This window comes from Leptopilina boulardi, unplaced genomic scaffold (assembly GCF_019393585.1).
Source record: "Leptopilina boulardi isolate dan_hultmark-lab unplaced genomic scaffold, ZJU_Lbou_2.1 LbouV2_172, whole genome shotgun sequence".
Classification (NCBI taxonomy): Eukaryota; Metazoa; Arthropoda; class Insecta; order Hymenoptera; family Figitidae; genus Leptopilina; species Leptopilina boulardi.
The window spans coordinates 1,147,491-1,170,499 of NW_026137721.1; the positions used below are offsets into that span (position 1 = coordinate 1,147,491).

At 33.0% G+C, this 23,009-nt stretch overlaps 8 protein-coding genes across 8 annotated transcripts; 4 read left to right on the forward strand and 4 right to left on the reverse strand.

Annotated features, from left to right (window-relative positions):
- Nucleotides 1-2,313: 2,313 nt before the first annotated feature.
- Nucleotides 2,314-2,785, reverse strand: LOC127277631 (histone H2B). Its single transcript, XM_051298928.1, has one exon. It carries the CDS (start codon nt 2,729-2,731, stop codon nt 2,360-2,362), a length of 372 nt encoding a protein of 123 aa, XP_051154885.1. The 5' UTR covers nt 2,732-2,785; the 3' UTR covers nt 2,314-2,359.
- A 192-nt stretch (nt 2,786-2,977) lies between these two features.
- LOC127277633 (histone H2A) lies at nt 2,978-3,604 on the forward strand. The gene has a single exon (XM_051298929.1). It carries the CDS (start codon nt 3,019-3,021, stop codon nt 3,391-3,393), a length of 375 nt encoding a protein of 124 aa, XP_051154886.1. The 5' UTR covers nt 2,978-3,018; the 3' UTR covers nt 3,394-3,604.
- A 1,482-nt stretch (nt 3,605-5,086) lies between these two features.
- LOC127277634 (histone H1C-like) lies at nt 5,087-5,977 on the reverse strand. Its single transcript, XM_051298930.1, has one exon. It carries the CDS (start codon nt 5,923-5,925, stop codon nt 5,308-5,310), a length of 618 nt encoding a protein of 205 aa, XP_051154887.1. The 5' UTR covers nt 5,926-5,977; the 3' UTR covers nt 5,087-5,307.
- A 1,927-nt stretch (nt 5,978-7,904) lies between these two features.
- LOC127277638 (histone H3-like) lies at nt 7,905-16,551 on the reverse strand. Its single transcript, XM_051298935.1, has 3 exons — nt 16,210-16,551; nt 15,989-16,016; nt 7,905-8,371 (listed from the first exon to the last, which is right to left on the reverse strand). The coding sequence occupies exons 1-3, from the start codon at nt 16,505-16,507 to the stop codon at nt 7,954-7,956; spliced, it is 744 nt and encodes a 247-aa protein (XP_051154892.1). The 5' UTR covers nt 16,508-16,551; the 3' UTR covers nt 7,905-7,953.
- LOC127277636 (histone H4) lies at nt 8,565-8,960 on the forward strand. Its single transcript, XM_051298933.1, has one exon. It carries the CDS (start codon nt 8,618-8,620, stop codon nt 8,927-8,929), a length of 312 nt encoding a protein of 103 aa, XP_051154890.1. The 5' UTR covers nt 8,565-8,617; the 3' UTR covers nt 8,930-8,960.
- LOC127277637 (52 kDa repressor of the inhibitor of the protein kinase-like) lies at nt 10,491-11,035 on the forward strand. Its single transcript, XM_051298934.1, has 2 exons — nt 10,491-10,755; nt 10,869-11,035. The coding sequence occupies exons 1-2, from the start codon at nt 10,672-10,674 to the stop codon at nt 11,025-11,027; spliced, it is 243 nt and encodes an 80-aa protein (XP_051154891.1). The 5' UTR covers nt 10,491-10,671; the 3' UTR covers nt 11,028-11,035.
- Nucleotides 16,552-17,504: 953 nt separating the features above from the next.
- On the forward strand, nt 17,505-18,005 carry LOC127277635 (histone H3). Its single transcript, XM_051298931.1, has one exon. The coding sequence runs from the start codon at nt 17,545-17,547 to the stop codon at nt 17,953-17,955; it is 411 nt and encodes a 136-aa protein (XP_051154888.1). The 5' UTR covers nt 17,505-17,544; the 3' UTR covers nt 17,956-18,005.
- Nucleotides 18,006-18,730: 725 nt separating this feature from the next.
- On the reverse strand, nt 18,731-19,488 carry LOC127277639 (late histone H1-like). Its single transcript, XM_051298936.1, has one exon. It carries the CDS (start codon nt 19,399-19,401, stop codon nt 18,787-18,789), a length of 615 nt encoding a protein of 204 aa, XP_051154893.1. The 5' UTR covers nt 19,402-19,488; the 3' UTR covers nt 18,731-18,786.
- Between the last annotated feature and the right edge of the window lie 3,521 nt (nt 19,489-23,009).

Consider the following 23,009-nt stretch of genomic DNA (forward strand, 5'->3'; position numbering starts at 1 on the left):
GTGTTTCTTTTTACGTATATTACGTGTAATTTATTTTTAAATTAATTACGAATATTACCACTACTATTAAAAAATGCATTGTTTTACAGAAAAAGTATGTAATTTACGTATGTAATATATACTTATGGAGCATTTACATGTATGGTAAAAAATTTTCTTCATTTTGCATTTTCCGAAATACACATACCTGATTGGTTGTCCAGAATTTGATTCATTGTGGACAACCAATCAGGTAAGTGTATTTCGGAAAATGCAAAATGAAGAACATTTTTTACCGAAGGTGTAATGTAATGTAAATGCTCCATCCTTTGTCATAATTCTCGTCAACTTCCACACCCTGCTCTAGAGAAAATTTAGTAACTTTTAATCACTAAATTTTCACTAAAGCAGGGTGCGGTAATTGACGAGAATTATGCTACGTTCACAGCTCGGCTGCCTGCCTGCGGAAAGACGAGGCAAAGAGGCTCCGTGAGTGTGAGCGAGAAGAAAACTTTGAATTTTCTTTCTCGCTCACTCTCATGTCGCCCCCTCGCCCAATCTTCTCGCAAGCAGGTAACAGAGTTGTGTTTTTAGTATCGTATATGACTCATGTGTTTTCACCAAGAGGTACATACATCCCTTTTATATTGCGAAGGCTCCATAGAGACCTGAGTTCCACGGTCCCTCTTTTATAACAGCCACATGTTAAAGTTTGACAATTTTTAAAGTTGTAACAGTTCTTAATCCAGATGACAATTTTAGATAGCAACTAAATCTTTTTTATTTCTATTTTTTTTGTAGAGTACGTGATATTTTTGGTTTTCTCGATATTATAATTGTTTCGGTATTATTTTGAAATCATAAATTTATATTTGCGAGAGTAAAAATTTTTTCTCAATCAAGAGTAATATTTTTTATTTCAGGCAATAAATTATTGTTACTATTTTTAACATCTTTTACAGGACATTTTTCTTTATATAAAGAGATAATCATTATTATTTTATATATTAATTATTGTTAGCAATTTGCATTTTACTGTGTATTTAACTAGTTTCTTTTCTAGTAAATTAGGTTTATTTTTTTTCTTTAAAGGTGCCGTTCCATGACAGCGTAAAAGCGGAGAGCATGAGAACGAAAGAGATGAACATATCTCACTATCTCTTTCGTTCTCATGCTTTCCGCTTTTACGCTGTAAAGGCCAGAGCAGAATAGAAACGTAACCGAAATCGTAAACGCAACCGGAAGAATGAGTTAGAGAACGATAGACCTATTCTGCTGAGGCCATAAAGGCCTTTCTCCAATAGGATCCTAAACTCTTGCGTTGCGTATGCATTGCGTCGGTTGCTATTGGCAACCAATGCTAAAATCAACGCGTCAGTCACGCAACGCAAAAGTTTAGGTTCCTATTGGAGAAAGGCCTTAAAGGCCTTTCTCCAATATATTCCTAAATGTTTGCGTTGCGTGACTAACGCGTTGGTTCGCAAGCACACTGACGTTATCAAAGCATTGATACCAATCGCTAAAAAAAAGTTTGGTTTATGATTTGAAGACACTGAATTTTTTAATTATAAATATTAAATAATTAAAATCATTAAAAGCCGCCGAGAAACATTTGCATTAAAAATTGTAAAGTTGGAAAACAGGGATAAGAGGATCATAAACCAAACTTTTTGTTCGCGATTGGTATCAATGATTTAATGACGTCACTGCGCTTGCGATCGAACGCGTCAATCACGGAACGCAAATATTTAGGAACATATTGGGATCAGAAATCACGTGAAACTGACCCACCCCTGAGCCTTCTTGTGACAACCATCTTGGTTTTTTATCTCTTTCTTTTGTATATGTTAGAGAAACACGGAATGAAAACATGGCCACCACAACAAGGCTCTCACCAGATGGCGTATCGCAGTATTTCAGATCCCAATTGGAGAAAGGCCAAATGGAATGCGGACTTTCAGTGAAATGGTGAGTTTTCATTGGCTGCAAGTCGATATGTAAAGTGAACTTCCTGACGTCACAAAATCAAATGAGTGACGTCAGTACGTCCACGTTTGCACAACCAATGGAGACTCAACTGAAGTTGCTTTTTGAGAGCACTCGTGGTCTGTGGTCAGATACCTATGCGTATACTTTTTTATCCTTTTCTCATCCACATGTTGTCATAAAAAAATGTGCATTAGAAAGGAGCAAAAAGAGAAGGTATGAATGACAACGAGCGTAGAAGAGTAAGAAAATTCAAATTTGAACATCTTACTCTTAACTATTATAAATCAAGTAAAAAAATATATTAAAATATTAAAGATAAAATTAATTCCTTCGTAAAAAAATATGTTGGCCCTGAAAAGGGCCGATTGTTTTCGGAGAGATCAAGATAGATTTACTTGGAGCTGGTGTACTTGGTGACAGCCTTGGTGCCTTCAGAGACGGCGTGCTTGGCGAGTTCACCAGGAAGGAGAAGCCTGACAGCAGTTTGAATTTCCCGGGAGGTGATGGTGGACCTCTTGTTGTAGTGAGCCAAGCGGGAAGATTCGGCAGCGATACGTTCAAAGATGTCGTTGACGAAGCTGTTCATGATGCTCATGGCTTTGCTGGAGACTCCAGTGTCGGGATGAACTTGTTTCAACACCTTGTAGATGTAGATGGCATAACTTTCCTTCCTCTTGCGCTTCTTTTTCTTGTCAGTCTTGGTGATATTTTTTTGAGCCTTACCGGCTTTTTTCACAGCTTTTCCACTTGCTTTAGGAGGCATTTTGAATTTTCAGAGACAAACACGTGTAAACTCAATGAGAATACGGAGTGAATTGATGCTCGGCCCACAAACCGGGTTTCTTTTATGTTCTGTCGCAGTGGCTATGCTACATTGTGATTGGTTCGTGCACTCGTTGTAAATGCCCACCTGTCACAGTATTGTGGTAGAAGAAGAGTGGTGGGGGACCCTAATGGAAGTGCATAAATAGTCGATTTTACAGAAATTTTTGTATTAGTCATCCAACCTTTGAGTTGTTCGTTTCTTTGCTACTAAACTAAATCGAAAAAATGTCCGGACGTGGAAAAGGAGGCAAAGTCAAGGGAAAGTCAAAGACTCGTTCCAACAGAGCTGGACTTCAATTCCCAGTTGGTCGTATCCATCGTCTTTTGCGCAAGGGAAACTACGCTGAGCGAGTTGGTGCCGGAGCTCCAGTCTACCTCGCAGCAGTAATGGAATACTTGGCTGCTGAAGTTTTGGAATTGGCAGGAAATGCCGCTCGTGATAACAAGAAGACCAGAATCATCCCCCGTCATCTCCAACTTGCCATCAGGAATGACGAGGAATTGAACAAACTTCTTTCTGGAGTCACCATTGCTCAGGGTGGTGTTCTTCCCAACATCCAGGCTGTGCTTTTGCCCAAGAAAACCGAAAAGAAAGCTTAAAATTCTACCAACATCCTCTCTCAAACAATCGGCCCTTTTCAGGGCCAACAAATATTTTTTACGTGTGAATCTTTAGTTCCTTGCATATTTAACACTAACCATGACTGTCTATTTGAGCCGATTGATCTGACAACGTGTTTCGGCAATATATTCGTAGATGCTGATTATTTGTACTGCACTGAGAAAAAGAATTATTTGTTTCAAACATAAACACCAGTTAAAATGATTTTGATTGATTCAACACAGTTTGTATGTTTAAATTTAATATATTGAAAATATCTACCATATTAATTTAAACATATTATTTGTTTGAATGTTCTGTTTGATTTAAGAAAAATTATATTTGAATTAAACATAAAATATGCTTAAAAACTTCATATTTCAAATCAAAATTATAATATGTTTGAATTAAACTTAAAAAATATGCTATTCTATCGACCAAAAAATATGTTTAAAGTAAACTTAAATACGTTTGACTGTATATCAAAAACATTTTAAGTTTAATTCAAACAAAATATGTTTGAATCAAACATATAGTTTTCTCAGTGTGTTGACAATTATTATTATTCCTAAAAAATTTGATTTTTTAAAAAAGTGTAAATACAATTTTGTAAAAAGATGCAAACTGTGGTCGAAATCCAAAGCTCGTTATTTTCTATAATTATATTTCCAAAATCTAATTCTCATATCCTTTTTTAAAAAAGATAGTGCATGCAAAGCACATAAAAATGTATCAAAATATCTCGATGCTTGAAAAAATGAACTTTGCTTTCTAGCATCTAAATCAATAATCATTTTATGAAAATCACCTTAAATTATTGTTCTACATAATATACATTTTGCATAACTTACTTAAATGCAATAAATATACACTTGCAAAGCATTTATTTGTTGTAAATGTTTGCAGCTGTCATGAATCTGAAACGAACATAACCTACATTTAGTTGAAATCATCTGATTGGCCCAAGACAAAATATAAAATAATTGAAATAAATTAAATTATTATGAAAATAATATTACCTTGAATAAAAAAGTGTTTTTAGTTTTAAAAAAAATGATTATCATTTTCAGAATACAAATATAACAGATTATTATTTTTCTGTTTGAAACTTTCTCTATAATTACATGCCATTTTGCATTTTGTTAACAATATTTTTAAATATTTAATAAAATAATTGTAATAAATTATAAAACATAAATTAAAAATTACATTGAATGGACAAAGAATAGAAGCAAACGGAGACGGGCAAAGGCCGTCGCAGGCACTAGTCCAATAAAATAAACACTTCTTAACAAAGTCGTAAATTAATTAAAATAGCGAAAGGAAATAGGCTTACAACTTTCTTTTAATCCTAGCTATAAAATATAAGAAATCCACTCGAAAAAGTTGTGAAATAAAAAAAAAAAATTACTCCACTTCATACAAGCTTATGTTATGAGTATTATGCTTTAAAATATATAAAACGGTAAGTGTAAAGGACGTAGTGTAGGATTATAGTAATACTGGATACAGCATAGAATAAGAAATCTATAAAAGTCGAAATAAATAATACTTCAAACAGTGTGTTTGTTGAATTTTATCAAAGTGATAATAGATAGTAGAAAAAATTGTACTACTAAAATGAAAATTAATTTTTTTCTAAACAAAATGTCACCACTTTATGAGAATTTCCGAAATAAATTATTTTCAAAATTTTAACAATTACTTTATTGTATAATATTTACCTTGAAATGGAAATTTAAAAAATTATAACATTCTACATATAAATTAATACATTCTATTATAATAAACTGTAAATTATGATTAAAAGATCAAAACAAATTCCTTCGTATAAAACGTGTGGTGGCCCTGAAAAGGGCCGTTTGTTTACAATCATCCTTTGAAAATGTCATAAGAATAACATTTTCACCTTCTTACTTCTTGGCAACCTTCTTTGCCGCGGGCTTTTTTGCTTTTGGTGCTGCAGCTTTCTTCGGGGAAGCTTTTGCCTTTTTTGGAGCAGCTTTAGTGGTTTTAGGTTTGGCAGCGGTGGATTTTGCCTTTGGTGGTTTTGCCGCAACTTTCGGGGTCTTCTTCTTTTCGGCAACAGCTTTCTTGGTCTTGGCTGCCACAGCCTTTTTCGGAGAAGCTGCTTTCTTAGCCTTAGGAGCAGCAGCTTTGGGTTTAGCAGCAGGAGTCTTAGCCTTGGGCTTAGTTTTACCTTCAGCCTTGGTGACGTTCAATTTGAAGGATCCTGCAGCACCCTTTCCCTTGGTTTGAATCAAGGCCTTATTGGCAACTGCAGCTTTCAAATACTTTCTGATGAAAGGGGCTTGCTTCTCGACATCGACTTTGTAGGTGGCAGCGATGTATTTCTTGATGGCTTGCAGGGAAGAGCCACCTCTTTCCTTCAAAGATGCGATGGCTGCATTAACCATCTCGGATGCTGGTGGATGACTGGCTTTAGCGCGTGGCTTTTTTGCCTTTGCAGCTGCAGCCTTTTTAGGAGTTGCAACTGCAGGCGCAGCTGGTGATTCTACTTTATCAGTCATTTCGATAATGAAATTTCGGAAAAAAGTTTAAGAACTCTTGATATACTCTCGACGCAACTGGTGAGACAGTAGTAATAATTTTTTTAGTCGATCGGTGACCTATTGAATTGCACGGACGGTGAAGAAAGTCCCATGAGCTCTTAGGCCGCTTGCCGTTCGAATTCTTGATAACTTGGGAACGACATTCAAAAAATTTGTCAAATTTTAAGTGTTAAAGCTTTGACATATTGTTGTAAATATTTTTAATTTCAATTTTACGATTATTGTACTTTTTGACTTATAAAAAATACATTATACTTTTATATCATTCTTCGGTAAAATTTAGCATTTTTCGAAGCTCTGCTTTCAACTGTCAGGCGTATCAAGTTTCGAAAATTATAAAAAATACGTCAACAAATTCTTTTATTAAAAATTTAATTTTTCAAATCAATTCTCTATTTATTTCTGGTTATGGATATTTAATTTATTTTTTTGTTAACAGTAAACTGAAGGTCTTACGAAATGTTAAAGTTCAGCATCAGTTCTAACTTTTGAAATGGAAAGCAAACGTTTAGAGTGCATGTCTTGATCAATAATGAAAAAATTAAAAAATTGTGTTAGCATTGTTATATGTATATTTATAAATTAAAAATTTTTTTTTTTTTAGAAATTTAATTTTAACTATAGACCCAAGAACTGCAAAAATATTTTCGCGCGTCTCGATTATAACTCCTATATTTACTACTTTTAGCATATATACTAATCAATAGAATGAATTTTAAAAGTGCATTATTTAATGTGATATAGTATATTATATATTATTTGAAGTTTGTATTTAAATATTTATTAATTATATGACAATTAAACATATCGTCCAAATAATACAGAGTTGCTACAAAAAGAAAACTTTTAAATTCCATAACTTTTCCTGGTTTTTTAGACCATTTTAAAAAAATCTTAAATTTGAATATAAAGACAAAATATAAAAAAACTTTTAACTAAGTACGATAAGTATTATTACTACATTATTAACAGTAACGTAATAAATGTAATGTATAAATATTAATAATAAATTAAATTTTTAATTAATAATTATGGTTACTTTGATTTTCATTGCTAAATATTATTGGATTTTAATTATTAACAAGTAAAAGAATATAATCTTATGCTACTTTAAATTTCATTTAAAAATAAGAGTTATTAAAATTAATTGTAAAATCTTGAAATAAAATAAGCAGAATCATTTTTATTAACATTAATTATAATAAACACTATTATATTTTTAATTAATTACATACCTACTTCTATTTAATTTATGTTTTACAAAGAAATAAAAAAAAAATAATTTAGTATTTAAAACTTTTAAAAATTTTAAGACAAATTATTTTAAGACTAAAAGTTAAAAACTATTGTTAAAAGAGATATCTATATTGAATTTAAATCATTTAGATTTTCTTCAAATTAAAAAATTTCGACTCTTTTCTGGATATAATAATATCAAAATACAGAAAGAAAACATGATAAATTTTTAATTTTAAAATCATACCTAAAATAGTTATGTAATTATTAGATTCCTTTTCTAGAAATGGATGTCTTATAAATATAAAAACTTTCTATAACATGCTGTATAAAGAAAATTGTAAACAATATTGATTTTAATCTTGTTTTTGCTTATATTTATAAAGATTACTAATGTCCACTAGAAAAATAAGGTGGGGAGCAGGTTTTACAAATATCGTCTTTTCCCTGACCAAAAAAAATTCTGTTTCTTACGAGTAAGTATATACCAATAAAAATTGAAAATATAAAATTATAATTAAATAAAAAATAAATATACTAAAAAAAACCAATATATTTGACTACCATAAACTACCTTGCCTGATACTATAGTTCCTCAACTGATTTTAAAAAGTTGTGTGTAGTAAATGAAACTAAATAAGTAGACAAACTATAAAAAAATATCTGAAAAGAACAAGAGTACTTCAACGTAAAAAAATGTGTTGGCCCTGAAAAGGGCCGATTGTATTTTTGAAGGTTGTTGTAAAAAACTTAAGCACGTTCTCCTCGGATACGACGAGCCAATTGGATGTCTTTTGGCATGATGGTGACTCTCTTGGCGTGGATGGCGCACAAGTTGGTGTCTTCGAAGAGACCGACGAGGTAAGCCTCACTAGCCTCCTGGAGAGCCATCACAGCAGAGCTCTGGAAACGCAAGTCGGTCTTGAAATCTTGAGCGATCTCACGGACCAAACGTTGGAAAGGAAGCTTGCGGATGAGGAGTTCAGTGCTCTTTTGATAACGACGGATCTCACGGAGAGCGACGGTTCCTGGCCTGTAACGATGGGGTTTTTTCACTCCACCAGTTGCAGGCGCGCTCTTTCTGGCGGCCTTGGTGGCGAGTTGTTTCCTTGGTGCCTTACCACCGGTGGATTTACGAGCGGTTTGCTTGGTACGTGCCATGACGATGCTGCAAGTTCGGAGACTAACAAAACAATGAAATTTTGCGGGAAAAATGCTGTATTTATGGACTTTCGACCCTTCTGTTCAATAAGCAGCTAAAGGGAGGGGAAACTAGCAACACGATTGGTAGATTGAAATTGTGGTGGGAGAAGTGTGCCACACGATGTTATAAAATAATGCTTACTTCCCGGGAAAAGCATTCTCAGTTTGTTCTTCGTTCGAGTTTGACGTACGAACTTTATTATCTGCAAAAATGACTGGTCGCGGAAAGGGAGGTAAAGGTTTGGGAAAAGGAGGAGCAAAGCGGCATCGCAAAGTTTTGCGTGATAACATCCAAGGTATCACCAAGCCAGCCATCCGTCGTTTGGCTCGTCGTGGTGGAGTGAAACGTATCTCCGGATTGATCTACGAGGAAACTCGTGGTGTTCTCAAAGTGTTCCTTGAGAACGTGATCCGTGACGCCGTCACTTACACCGAGCACGCCAAGAGGAAGACTGTCACCGCCATGGACGTCGTCTATGCTTTGAAACGTCAAGGCCGCACCCTTTACGGTTTCGGCGGTTAAATATACACGTCATCATCATCTGCATACAATCGGCCCTTTTCAGGGCCACCAAATTTTCTAACTTTGGAATTCTTTTTTTTAAAACATGTTTTCAAGACAAAAAAATAGTTTCCTGTTGATTGATTTTGTTAGTAAAAATTTCATTGTTCGTGAGGACATTGATTTTGTTTAGCTGGCAGTATGCTATTAAATGTAGAAGCGACACTATGCGGTTGGTTTCCATTGTCTCCACTCACCATTTGTCATTCTCTTCAACTACGGCACCCTGCTCTAGTGAAAGGTTAGTAACTTAATTTTAACAATAAAGTCACTAAATTTTTACTAGAGCAGGGTGCGGTAGTTGAAGAAAATCATGGCGAGTGGGGACAATCGAAACTAATCCAGCTGAAGGTATTTTAACCAATAAAAATTTTGTCTGTTACAAAAAGGTAACATTTGCTGTAAGAGACTCCATTTTGATTGGTTAAAATCTATTCTGCAAATCTGCTCCATGTGACAAAGCCATTATAAGCGATTATGTTCTTTGTAACGAGCGACTATATTCTCGCTCGAATAACTTTTCGATATCTCGAATTAACGATATTTACGCGCTAAATAATAAATATTCAAAATATTAAATAATTAATATTTTTGTATTCTACAATTAATTCTCACATAAATTTAGCAATTGAGGAAACTATAAAAAGTTAAACTAATTGTAAACTAATACCGTCACGTTTTAAGTATTTTCAAGTCTAATTCTCAAATCAAAGAATATAAACAGTTCTAAGAAAAGTCATAAATTAAGTAAAATAGCAAAAAGGAATATGATTCTAACTTTCCTTTAATCCCAACCATGAAATAAAAACCCTTAAAGATCATAAAAAATCCACTTGGAAAAGTTGTGGTATTGATCAAACAAAGGATAAAATATTTGTAAAGAAATATTTTATATCAACTAGATTTTTACATTAAAAATATAAATGAAAAATCATCATCTTCTCTATAAAATATTATTAAATATATAATCGTGGTGTGTGTGTGTGTTACTTACACAATAACAAGATAATAAATAATTATTACAATTATTAATACGTATGAGTATGTTATATTGTTAATTATAATATTTATAATATAATAAATATTATGTATAAGATATACCTTGAAATATATAATTAGTAAAGTGTATTGGGATCAGAAATCACGCGATACTGACCAACCCCTGAGCCTTCTTGTGACAACCATCTTGGTTTTTTATCACTTTCTTTTGTATATGTTAGAGAAACACGGAATGAAAACATGGCCACCACAACAAGGCTCTCACCAGATGGCGTATCGCAGTATTTCAGATCCCAATAGTAAATAAGATACGTAGTGTTGTGCAGTGCAGTATTGCTGGAAACAGCATAGAATAAGTAAATATAAAGAGCATGCGCAAAGAAGCCACATGGACTCACAGCTGAGCGCTTCTCCACTACTTGTACTTTATGCTTTACGCAAGAAGACTAGAAACAGGAGGAATAACTCCAGTGGTGGGGGTAAGAGAGCGTTGAGGCAATGTACGGGCACATTGAAGGTGGCAAGCAGTTTGTGCAGTAGACCAAATTACGTTTCTGCGCATACTGACATGATTTCTGCTAACTTATGTTTTGTTTACCTGTTTGAAAGAAATCACGTGGAACAGAAATTTGCAATCGTTGGATAATTTTGTTGTGTGCAATGTTAAAAATTGTGATAAATAGAAAATAAATTGTAATGTAAAAATGCCTTCAAGTTGCTGTGTTATGAATTGCTCAAATAAAGGTGATAGTGGTGATAAGCACTTATTTAAATTTCCAAAGGACGAGGTAAGTTATAAATTTGAAACTCATTTAATTTATTATTATAAATAATTTTCTCATTAAAAATAGTAAATGCAAAAGTTTTACGTTTATTTAGTATCTATTGTTATATTTTACAGAAAGTGAGAGATGTTTGGATAAATGCTGTTGGTCATAACCTTAAAAACGGAACATGTGATAACAAAAATCTTTTTATTTGCAACAAGCATTTTGATTTATTATTTTCCCGGTCAGATTTACTTTTAAATAAAATTACAACATGTTATAATGTTTTGTAGCACTTTCATTTTGATTTCTTGCTTAATATTTTTAACCTCACTATCATGATGATACATTCAATATATCGTCTGCTCGGCAAACGCTCGAGAAGCATTCACACATGTATGCGCGGATGTTTCATTTTTTCACTACTGCGCAAACTACCGGAGTCCTTCATTGTCCTCCGAATTTGCTTCACCCCCACCACCGGAGTTATTCCTCCTGTTTCTAGTCTTCTTGGCTTTACGTCAGATCTTATCTTGCCTTTGACTTGTCGAGTTCGCTCCAAGTCAACTTTGTATTTGTCTCCTTCTATATTTAAGAAAAGCTTGGGTTTTAATCTAGAAGTTGGAACAATTAATAATTGGTTAATTCGTTATCTAATTATTATTGTTCGTCTTCAAGAGGATTTTCCCTCCGTTTTAACGGAAATTAATTGTGTAATTATTTAAACTTTCCCGGTTCATCTTAATGATTAACACTAAGGCTGAATCCACAAATAACGAGTGAAATTGCGCTTGCGCAATTAAATATACAACTTGGCTCGTAACATCTTAAGTTAAGTTAAGTTAAGTTGTGTTTGGCACTATACTGGCTTTCGTAACATCTTGTTAGAATAAGGTTATTCAAGTTGGGTGGGGGAAAGCCAAGATGGATGATGGCTGGTGCACCTATCAGCCTATCAGCATTCATTCCCACGAGAAATTTCTCGTGGGAATGAATGCTGATAGGTGCACCAGCAAGCAACCATCTTGGATTTCCCCCACCCAACTTGAATAACCTTATTCATTTTCGACATCTCGAACTAACGAGATATAGCGCTAAACTTAAATACTGAAATGTTAAACAGATTTAAAATAATCTTCTATTTCTTCTAAATGGAAATATTCAGATACTCGTGAAAAACATGACTAATGTAAAATAATTCTTTCACGCTTTAATTATTCTCAAATTCTTGTTTGAGCATATGTTTAATATAAACAATATACACAGAATTGTCATAAATCAAGTAAAATAGCAAAAGAAGAATATAATCCCAAACTTTTATTTATAAACAGTTAAAACCTATTATAAATTATTTATCCCGTTCATATAATGCTTTTTGAAACTGCAATGCAATATAAGTCTTATTCAAATTTTCGTGCCATATAAGTCTTATTGAAAGTTCAGTGCTATACAATTCTTATTCAAGTTTCCGTGCAATACAATTCTTATTTAAATTTCCGTGCTATATAATTCCTATTCAAACTTGCGAACAATATAATTCTTATTTAATATTAAATGTAAAATATTTTTTGGTTAACAGAATGATATGCTCAAAATAGTTTGAGATATATTTAAAAATTAAATTAGATATAAAACGCGTTTCATTCATGCGTATTATCAATTATGGGACCGTTCACAAATTACGTAACGTTTTTCTGGGGAAATTTTAACCCCCCCCCAACCCCATGTAACACACTGTTACATATGTACTTTAGCGCCATTTTTTTGCTGATCGTAACAGATAACTTGACCCCCCTCGCCTTTAAAATGTTACGTTATGCGAAAGATTAATTTCAAGAAAAAGTAAACGCTCATAATGCGAGTAGTCAGGAAGAGTAGCTCGAATTAGGAAAAATTATTTCTAATTTAATTACTGTGATTACTGTTAAATCTGATTATTGAATTTTAAAGATATGTTGTTTTTTCTATTTTTGGTCCTAATATTTTTTATTCTTTTACCTATTGTTCATGTTCACTTAATTTCAGGAACTTATTTAAAAAACATTTTGTTATTAATAGCATAAACAATAATTTCGAATAAATAATAATTTTGCTGTTATTAGCAAAATATTTATTATTGTTGTTATTACCAATAAAAATAAAAATTCAAAAAAAAAATAAACAAGTACAAGTAGCATAAATCAGCTAAGGGGTACAAATTTTCCTTCTGAAAAATGTAAATAGTCTATTACATAAGGAGTGTTCACAAATTACGTAACATTTTAAAGGGGAGGGGGGTCAAGTTATCTGTTACGTTCAGCAAAAAAATGGCGCTAAAGTAAATATGTAACAGTGTGTTACATGGGGTTGGGGGGGGGGTTAAAATTTTCTCAGAAAAACGTTACGTTTTAATTTGTGAACGGTCCCATAATTGATAATACGCATGAATGAAACGCGTTTTCTATCTAATTTACTTTTTAAATATATCTCAAACTATTTTGAGCATATCATTCTGTTAACCAAAAAATATTTTACATTTAATATTAATTAAATTACTATAAATTAGTTTTTCTTTTACTTCTCAATAATATTCACAAAATTTTTTTTTTCATTTTTTATTAAAAAATAACCATTTTTCATATAAACAAATTAATGATTTAAAAAAATTTTTTTTTATAAACATACCTGGAAATACTAAGATTTTGCAAAAAAATTTAGAGTGGACCGACAAGTTTATAGGTTTTGTGGCCACTATTTTAAACACGTACCCACGCTTACACAAATATTTTCTAATACTCGTATAGCAAATAACTAATTGTTAAATAAAAAATAACAAATATATTAGATAGCACACAAACATTTATACAACACACACACACATTTAATAATGTTTACTCTTTAGGCTTATTATGTTAAATAAACAAATTATATCGATTTTTAATGGTTGTGTTCAGAAAATAATATAGCTTATTAAATTCTTAAAATTATCTATTGCAGACACTTTTGTACAAATTCAGAGTATTCAGAGTTCAGGTAAATGCTGTAGACCCTTTTCACATCTGCCGTTTTTATTACTTTGTTTTTCCCAATTTATGCAAGTCTAGACTTGCAAACCTATTAGGCGTACCTACAGTACATGACTCATTTTTACACCTAAATGTATCCCTTCCTAATTGCAATTTAGTCAGTACCTTATCTGAGCCTTCGTCTTGAACACAACCTCTTCTCTCAACACATATACATATTGAATGAAAATAAAATTCATCTAGTATTTGGATTTCAATTATTTGTTTTTGCACCCGATCACCAAAGTTTAAATAAACATTTAAATACCGCGCGCAACATTGTTCACATTTCTGAAAAGTGAAAAAATTGTTAAATTGTTAAAAAACCAAGTAGCACGTAATATTACAGCAATATTACCCAGTAACATTACTGTTACATTACAGTGATATTAAAATGTCCGCTTCATAGTAATATTACTGGATAATGTTACTTTAATATTACACGGTAATATTAAGGTATTATTACTGTAATATTACAGTAACATTACAGTAATACGATACCGTAATATTAAGGTAATAATGCACGATAATATTGCATTAATATTAGAAGAATATTATTTTACGAAAAAAATGTACCCAACCGGAGAATCGAACCCCGAACTCAAGGCACACAAGTCCAGAGTTTTACCAACAAGTCATACTGACTTACAATATATTTATGATTGTGATGCTTTATGAGTAACTTAAATCAATCTGTAATATTACTGTAACATTACCCGGTAATATCACCATCAGGCGGACATTTTAATATCACTGTAATATTACAGTAATATTGCGTGCTAGTTGGGAATTAATTTTTTTCATTTTTCATAGTGAAATATGATTTCAGGTTCCAAAAAAGTAAAAAAAAATTTTTTTTAACAATTTTACATTTTTTTTATCTTTCAGAAATGTGGACAATGCTGCGCGCGGTGTTTAAATGTTTATTTAAATCTATAAAACTTATCGGCCCACTCTAAATTTTTTTGCAAAATCTTAGTATCAAATAAAGAAAACTTTTTCTTTTTTTAAAAAATTGTCAGACGTTTCTGCTCAAATGGGAGCCTTCATCAGTGACGTAATTTATTGTCTATAAAGTATATTTTTACGAGGTTACAGTATGTTTAAAGTGTCATGTTTATAATAAAAAATTAAATTCTTTTTTTTTTTTTTTGATAAATATATATACATATTATATTGTAAAAAAATTGAAAAGAGAACAAAGTATCTAAATTCGAAGAACCCAGAAAACGCATCTACGAACCTTCTTGGTGAAGAATAGTTAATCCATTAAAAATTCACAAAGTTGAACCACTGAGTAACGTCCTGCGTTATTTTATTAGATTTTCAACGTTATGTGCTATTTTCCTATTAATTTTTATTTGTAAATTTTGTATCAATTCTACATGGAAAAACATCTGTTCTATCTAAACCACGTCTCCTCCCTGTGGGCAAAAAACCATGTTCGTTCTAAAAACGTTTTAAGAACGTTTCATGTCCACCAAATAATGTTCTGGAACATTATTTGGACATCCATGTTCTTAAAATGTTCCAGAACATTATTTGGCGGACATAAAACGTTCTAAGAACGTCCTTAAAACGTTTTTAGAACGAACATGGTTTTTTGCCCACAGGGATCTCACACGTTGAATTAGTGAATCATAAATAATTTTAAATAATTCTTCAAAATATTTCTTATTTAATTATTAGTTAAGTTTTCATATTAAAGTTTGGAATTTTTAATTAACAATTTAGATTGATATTCAAGTTTTAAACATTATTATGAGAATAATTGATCGTTTAGACTATAAGTAATAGAAATTTTATATGTTATAAAAAGTTTTTAACTATTGTCATTTAATTATAATATAATTAATTTTACTTCTTTCTTTTATATATATATGTATAAAAAAGTATGTATGTGTAATTAAATGCGTAAATTTTCAATATTATGTAATTAAATAATCATAAAATCATGTATTTTATAAATAATTTTAAGAATTTTGCAAATTCGTTTAAAAAGTGAATCTTGGCTCCATCTTTTAAAAATAGTGTAAACTATAGTTCCCCACTTTTTCAAGACACCCTAATCTTAAAGATACGCCCACGCAAAGTCATCCCTAGCAATCCCCCCCGAATTTCCCCCTTCCGCCCAAAAATTAAGTAGGGATAACAATATAAAAACTAAAGATTTGAATTAAAAAGTCCGTGATTCTGATGCTGTTTCGAACCTTCGTTGTGTTCGTACTACTATACTCTCTATAACATATTTTCCTGCAATAACGAAGGAACAATGAAATTTTTACTAATAAAATCAATTATCAACAATAGAAAACTATCTTTTTGTCTTGAAAACATGTTTTAAAAAAAGCATTCCAAAGTCAGAAAATTTTGTGGCCCTGAAAAGGGCCGATTGTTTTGTAATATGACAGGAAAATTTAACCGCCGAAACCGTAAAGGGTGCGGCCTTGACGTTTCAAAGCATAGACGACGTCCATGGCGGTGACGGTCTTCCTCTTGGCGTGCTCGGTGTAAGTGACGGCGTCACGGATCACGTTCTCAAGGAACACTTTGAGAACACCACGAGTTTCCTCGTAGATCAATCCGGAGATACGTTTCACTCCACCACGACGAGCCAAACGACGGATGGCTGGCTTGGTGATACCTTGGATGTTATCACGCAAAACTTTGCGATGCCGCTTTGCTCCTCCTTTTCCTAAACCTTTACCTCCCTTTCCGCGACCAGTCATTTTTCAGAAAATAAAGTTTCTACGTCAAACTCGAACGAAGAACAAACTGAGAATGCGTGGAGGGGGAAGTGAGCGTTATTTTATAACATCGTGTTGCACATTTCTCCCACCACAATTCAATCTACCAATCAAGTGTCTAGAACTCCCCTTCCTGTCAGCAGCTTATTCAACAATGGGAGGCAAAAGTCTATAAATACAGCATTTCCCCCCCCTCCCAACATCACTCTCGCCGTATGCGCTCCCCTCCAAATCCTATAGTAAAATCTCTCCCAATTAAGTGGAGCTCCTCTGCCAAATACCTTGGTGTCATCTTCGACAAGAGATTTACCTGGTCCAAACACATAACCTCAGTTCGCAGTAAAGCCAATGGCGCCTTCATATCGCTAAAACCTTTCTTTAGCAACCCTCACGTCTCCCAGTCCACAAAAATCCGCGCCTTCAACGCTATCATCCGTAGCATATGTACCTACGCAATCCCCATCTGGGGCTCTGCCACCCCACAACAGTTAACACGATTACAAAAGACATACATGCGCCTCCTGCGCTCTGCCTTAAACTTCCCCTGGTTTATCCGAAATCAACAAATCCTGAAAGAAACAAACCTCCCATCCATTTTTACTGCCGCCCAAACATACTCCAAAAACCTTCGTCTCTCCATAGAAAACCACTCAAACCCAACTATCAACTCGCTCGTTCGCTACAAGAGCAAGACCACAGACCGCTTCAGAAGGCCTTGCCTTCTCATCTCTCCACATTCTTCTTAAATTCACAATATTCGTGCTTCGCTATATGCGTCAACGCCCATGTAGCCTCAACTACATCGGGTATCCTCCTTCTTCTTTGGTTTATAACCTTTGGTTGACAACCACTGAGATGAGTTTTTAGTCGGTATGCACATCAAGTGAATCCGGCATTACCCAATTCCACCGGGTGTCTTTAGAAGATTTTCTCATCTCTCCCCACTTCCAAAAAAAAAAAAAAAAAAAAAAACCTCCCAACATCATTATTGTGTTAGTCACTGAACCAACTACATCGTCATGGCTCGTACCAAGCAAACCGCTCGTAAATCCACCGGTGGTAAAGCACCGAGGAAACAACTTGCAACCAAGGCCGCCAGAAAGAGCGCGCCTGCAACTGGTGGAGTGAAAAAACCCCATCGTTACAGGCCAGGAACCGTCGCTCTCCGTGAGATCCGTCGTTACCAAAAGAGCACTGAGCTCCTCATCCGCAAACTTCCTTTCCAGCGTTTGGTTCGTGAGATCGCTCAAGATTTCAAGACCGACTTGCGTTTCCAGAGCTCTGCTGTGATGGCTCTCCAGGAGGCTAGCGAGGCTTACCTCGTCGGTCTCTTCGAAGACACCAACTTGTGCGCCATCCACGCCAAGAGAGTCACCATCATGCCAAAAGACATCCAATTGGCTCGTCGTATCCGAGGAGAACGTGCTTAATTTTTTTCCAACACCATCCAAACACAATCGGCCCTTTTCAGGGCCAACACATTTTTTTACGTTGAAATTATTTTGGTTTAACATTATAAAAAATAATTTATTAAGATAAATTTGAACTGTTAGATAAATTATAACTAAATTATCATTTGTATTTTGTAGAAGTCGTTCACTGGTAAATAAAGTTTATTAAAATTTCTTTAAATTAATGGACGTTTTATGAAAATATAAAATATGGAGGCGTAATCTTTTTTAAAATGTTGTAATTGGATATTTGATGTCTAAATATATTTTATGGAGTTAATGATTAGCTGATCAATTTACTAAAAATTGTAGTTGGATCAACTACAAAACATCATTCTATCAACTATATTCTTAGTTATTGTAACTACTTTCTTATAGTGAATTCTACTTTTTAAATTGAGTTGATGACCTATTGTACTAGGCAGAGTACTTAATTGTCAAATCTATTATATTTTTTTGAGTGCAGTTACATTAATTTAATATGTACTTGTAAATTACAGCATTTATCTGACATATTGCCTCGAAAAAATAAATAAATTTACTACAAAAAATGTTAACAAAAAAATGTTTCATAAAAAATAATAGGAGAAAAATTAATGTTGTCCCTAAAGTTCTGAATAAATTTTTATTTTGATTCAATTGTATGATAAAATAATACTTAGTGTAATTTAGCAATTTATTTGTATTTTAATAAAATATTTGTTGAAAGAACAAAACAAACCATTACGTAAAAAATATTTTGTGGCCCTGAAAAGGGCCGTTTGTTATCGATGAGTTGTGAAAATGTTACTGTCATATAACATTCCCTCCTTATTTTTTCGCAACCTTCTTTGCCACTGTCTTTTTGGGTTTTGGTGCAGCTTTCTTGGCGGTAACAGGTGCCTTTGCTTTCTTGGGAGAAGCCTTGGTCACCTTAGGCTTGGCAGTGGTAGACTTGGCCTTGGGTGGTTTGGCTGCAACCTTAGGAGTCTTTTTCTTCTCGGCAACAGCTTTCTTGGCCTTGGCAGCTACAGCCTTCTTCGGAGATGCTACTTTCTTAGCCTTGGATGCAGCAGCTTTAGGTTTAGCTGTAGCAGTCTTGGTTTTTGCCTTGGCCTCAGCTTTGGCGACATTCAATTTGAAGGATCCTGCAGCACCTTTTCCCTTGGTTTGAATAAGCGTCTTGTTGGCAACAGCAGCTTTAAGATACTTCCTGATAAAAGTCGCTTGCTTCTCAACATCAACTGCATAAGTACCAGCAATATATTTCTTGATGGCTTGGAGAGAAGAACCGCCTTTTTCCTTCAAAGCTGTGATAGCTGCAACTACCATTTCAGATGCTGGTGGGTGAGCAGCTTTTGTGCGAGGTTGCTTCGCCTTAGGAGTTGCCGCCTTCTTAGGAGTTGCAACTGCAGGTACAGCTGGAGATTCTACTTTATCTGCCATTTCGAATAAACAAAATATATTTGTTGAAAATATCAAGAAAAGTTGAATAACTATTCTAATCCTCTCAGTGCAACTGGCAAGACAGAAATGAAAATTTCCACAGGCGATCGATGACTTAGTGAACTACACGGACGGTGAAGAAAGACTACTCCGCTTGTGCGTCGCATGCTGTTCAGAATTTGGGTAACATATGTACTGCTTTAAAAAACTTTTTATTAATTTAACTATTAACATTTTTAAATGAGTTTATAAATCACTTTGATTTAAATTGAATACTATTTGTTACTTTAAAGAAAAAGAATTTAATTTTGATAAATATATTATGTGTCGGTAAAATTGTACATATACCAAGACTATATTTTCTATACTGTCTGAAATTATTTTGCAAAAATGTAAAAAAAAAATTCTAATTACTTTTTTTTATAAATGGAGTTTAACAATCTATACTTTATACTATTAGCATTACTATCAATATATTGTTTGTCAATTTTTAAATTAATTTAGACAGTGAAAAATTACCCAAATAAAAAACTAGTTCAAACTCTATGGATCGAACACTGTCTCTAATACTGTGAATAATAGGTACCAGTAATGCAAAATTTTTAAACATCAATAATTATTTTTATTATAAATATACCGACTAATGAAGAAATGATCAAATTTTTCAACAAATTTCACATTCCTAAATCCACATACCGGATCCCACATTTTAGATTCCATATTCCAGATACAATACATTACGCATTCAAAAATTCGAACGCAAAATTCATGAGTTTCCAAATTATCTCAAACAGTTCTGATTCCAGATTCCGAATTTCACTTTCCTGATACAATATTCCTACACCCTCATTCCAAATTCGGAAACAACATTTCTGTTTCCGCATGCAAAATGCCTTATTCTTGTTGATACTAACGAATTCCATACTCAAGATTTAACATTTGGACTTGTAACAATTATTGAAATTGTTTAAACTTAATTATCTCAAAAAGTATCTTCGAGATCAAAGCGAATTTTTTTCCAGTGTGTGTAGTTTAGTGATCAATTAGATATTGCCCAAGTTTTGTAATTTTTCAGTTTTCTCCAAGAAAGTTATTTACATTTGAAAATAGTGAAAATAAGCAAAGTGCCAATTTTTATTGCTTTTTATTTCACATTTATGAAGAAAAAAGGAAAAAAGTGCTAAGAAAAACTAAAAGTTAGTCACAGGTACTTTATATTTGGTAAGGTTTTTTTCAATTTAATGACTTCTCTTTCTCACATTTAATAGATGAAATTTGCAAATTTAGGTTATTTGACAGGCGAACTTGAAAATCATATTTTATATATTATTTCACATATTTAAATAATTACATCAATTGATAATGATAAATTTATTCATTCTTAGTAAATTACAAAATTTTTTTTTTTTTTATGGTAAATTCTACGTATTTTTGCATATTTTCTAATGGCTAAAAAATTGACAGTTTTCAGCACCTCATATACTTTAAATTCATATTTTGCAATAAATAATTAAAATTTTTATAAAATTCTTTTCATTTCGTGATCTTGATAACTTCAAAATCATTCCTGCAAAGTATTATAATTTTTAAAAATTAGTCAGCGACGACTTCATTCGAAATATAATGGATTGACCCTTAATTAAAAATTTAATTTAACAACCAAAAATAAATAAATATATATACATATATACATATATAGAATATCTATATATATAGAAGATGATAAATAAAAATATTTGTATCAAAAGGAAATTATTAAACAAATTAAATGAAATATGAATCAGAACGTAAGGTCGAACATGCAATATATTAAAACAAAATTATGAAAAATATAAAATAAAATTATCAAATTAAATAAAAAATTCGAATTATCGCGACACTCATACCTCATTCAACGGCAAATTAACAAACTTAAAAAAATGACGAATACGAAAAAAATTAGTACATGGGGCGCTCTACGTGAAGCGGACAACCCCAACCTTGTCATGTAAAAAACGTAATTTTTGAAATGCTGCTATTTCCATTAAAATGAATGAAATAAAAAAAAGTACTTGTGTATTTTGTAGTAAATTTAACGATCTTTAAAGTAGTGGAGTTAGTTTTTAAAATAACTTTAATTTTCATTGAAAAAAGTAAAAATGTAATTTTCAAATTCATTTTTCACGACGTTCGACCATTTTAATTTTTTTTTTAAATTGCTTAAAAAATTGTTTAAAGTATGTTGATTATGTGTGCCAAATTTCAGAATGGCATCTTTTGTCGTTTAATACTTATTTAATTTTAACAGTCGATCCAGAGTGTGGGATCCAGAGTGTGGGATCCAGAGTGTGGGATCCAGAGTGTGGGATCCAGAGTGTGGGATCCAGAGTGTGGGATCCAGAGTGTGGGATCCAGAGTGTGGGATCCAGAGTGTGGGATCCAGAGTGTGGGATCCAGAGTGTGGGATCCAGAGTGTGGGATCCAGAGTGTGGGATCCAGAGTGTGGGATCCAGAGTGTGGGATCCAGAGTGTGGGATCCAGAGTGTGGGATCCAGAGTGTGGGATCCAGAGTGTGGGATCCAGAGTGTGGGATCCAGAGTGTGGGATCCAGAGTGTGGGATCCAGAGTGTGGGATCCAGAGTGTGGGATCCAGAGTGTGGGATCCAGAGTGTGGGATCCAGAGTGTGGGATCCAGAGTGTGGGATCCAGAGTGTGGGATCCAGAGTGTGGGATCCAGAGTGTGGGATCCAGAGTGTGGGATCCAGAGTGTGGGATCCAGAGTGTGGGATCCAGAGTGTGGGATCCAGAGTGTGGGATCCAGAGTGTGGGATCCAGAGTGTGGGATCCAGAGTGTGGGATCCAGAGTGTGGGATCCAGAGTGTGGGATCCAGAGTGTGGGATCCAGAGTGTTGAAGCATTCATAAGCTCTCAGTCCGGGGATTATTAATATATTATGTAATTTCTTATTCTAATTTAATTAAATTTACATGACACATCGATTCTGAGAAGCAAATGAGTTCAAACATGTGGTTGATAAGTCATAAACATAAATGTTTAGGGAAGTATCACCCACATTCCATTATCTCTTATATAAAAGGAACAATGGTATTGTCAAAATTTAAAGGGACATTATATTCTTAATTTCTATTATTTAATATAATGAGACACGTGCTAACTATATTACCAGATAAGATTGTAAACACGTAGTAAAATTTATGAATGAAAATACGCTAGTATTTATCTTGTTCTTTTTTTTTTTGCTTTACCAAATTCTATATCTATATTTTTATATTCTTCTCTTTTATTTTTAAGTTAGTTGTCGCTTTTCAAACTAAATTAGAGGAATCTTTCCAATAATTATTTAGTTTTTTAGCTTTTGTTATTAACTTTTCAAAATTCTTTTACTTGTTTAAACAATTGATTGTTTATCGTTTCAAAGAATTTGATGCTAAGAAAATAATAAATAAAAGAATTAATTGTTTTTGTATAAGTAATATAAATAAACAAACTATCTGACAATATAGTTATTCTTTGTTTATATAAACGATTGTGAGTCTTTCCTCATTAATTCTCCCAGTTCTGAATAGAATAAAATTTACTTGAATTCAACTTAATATTTATAAACAAAT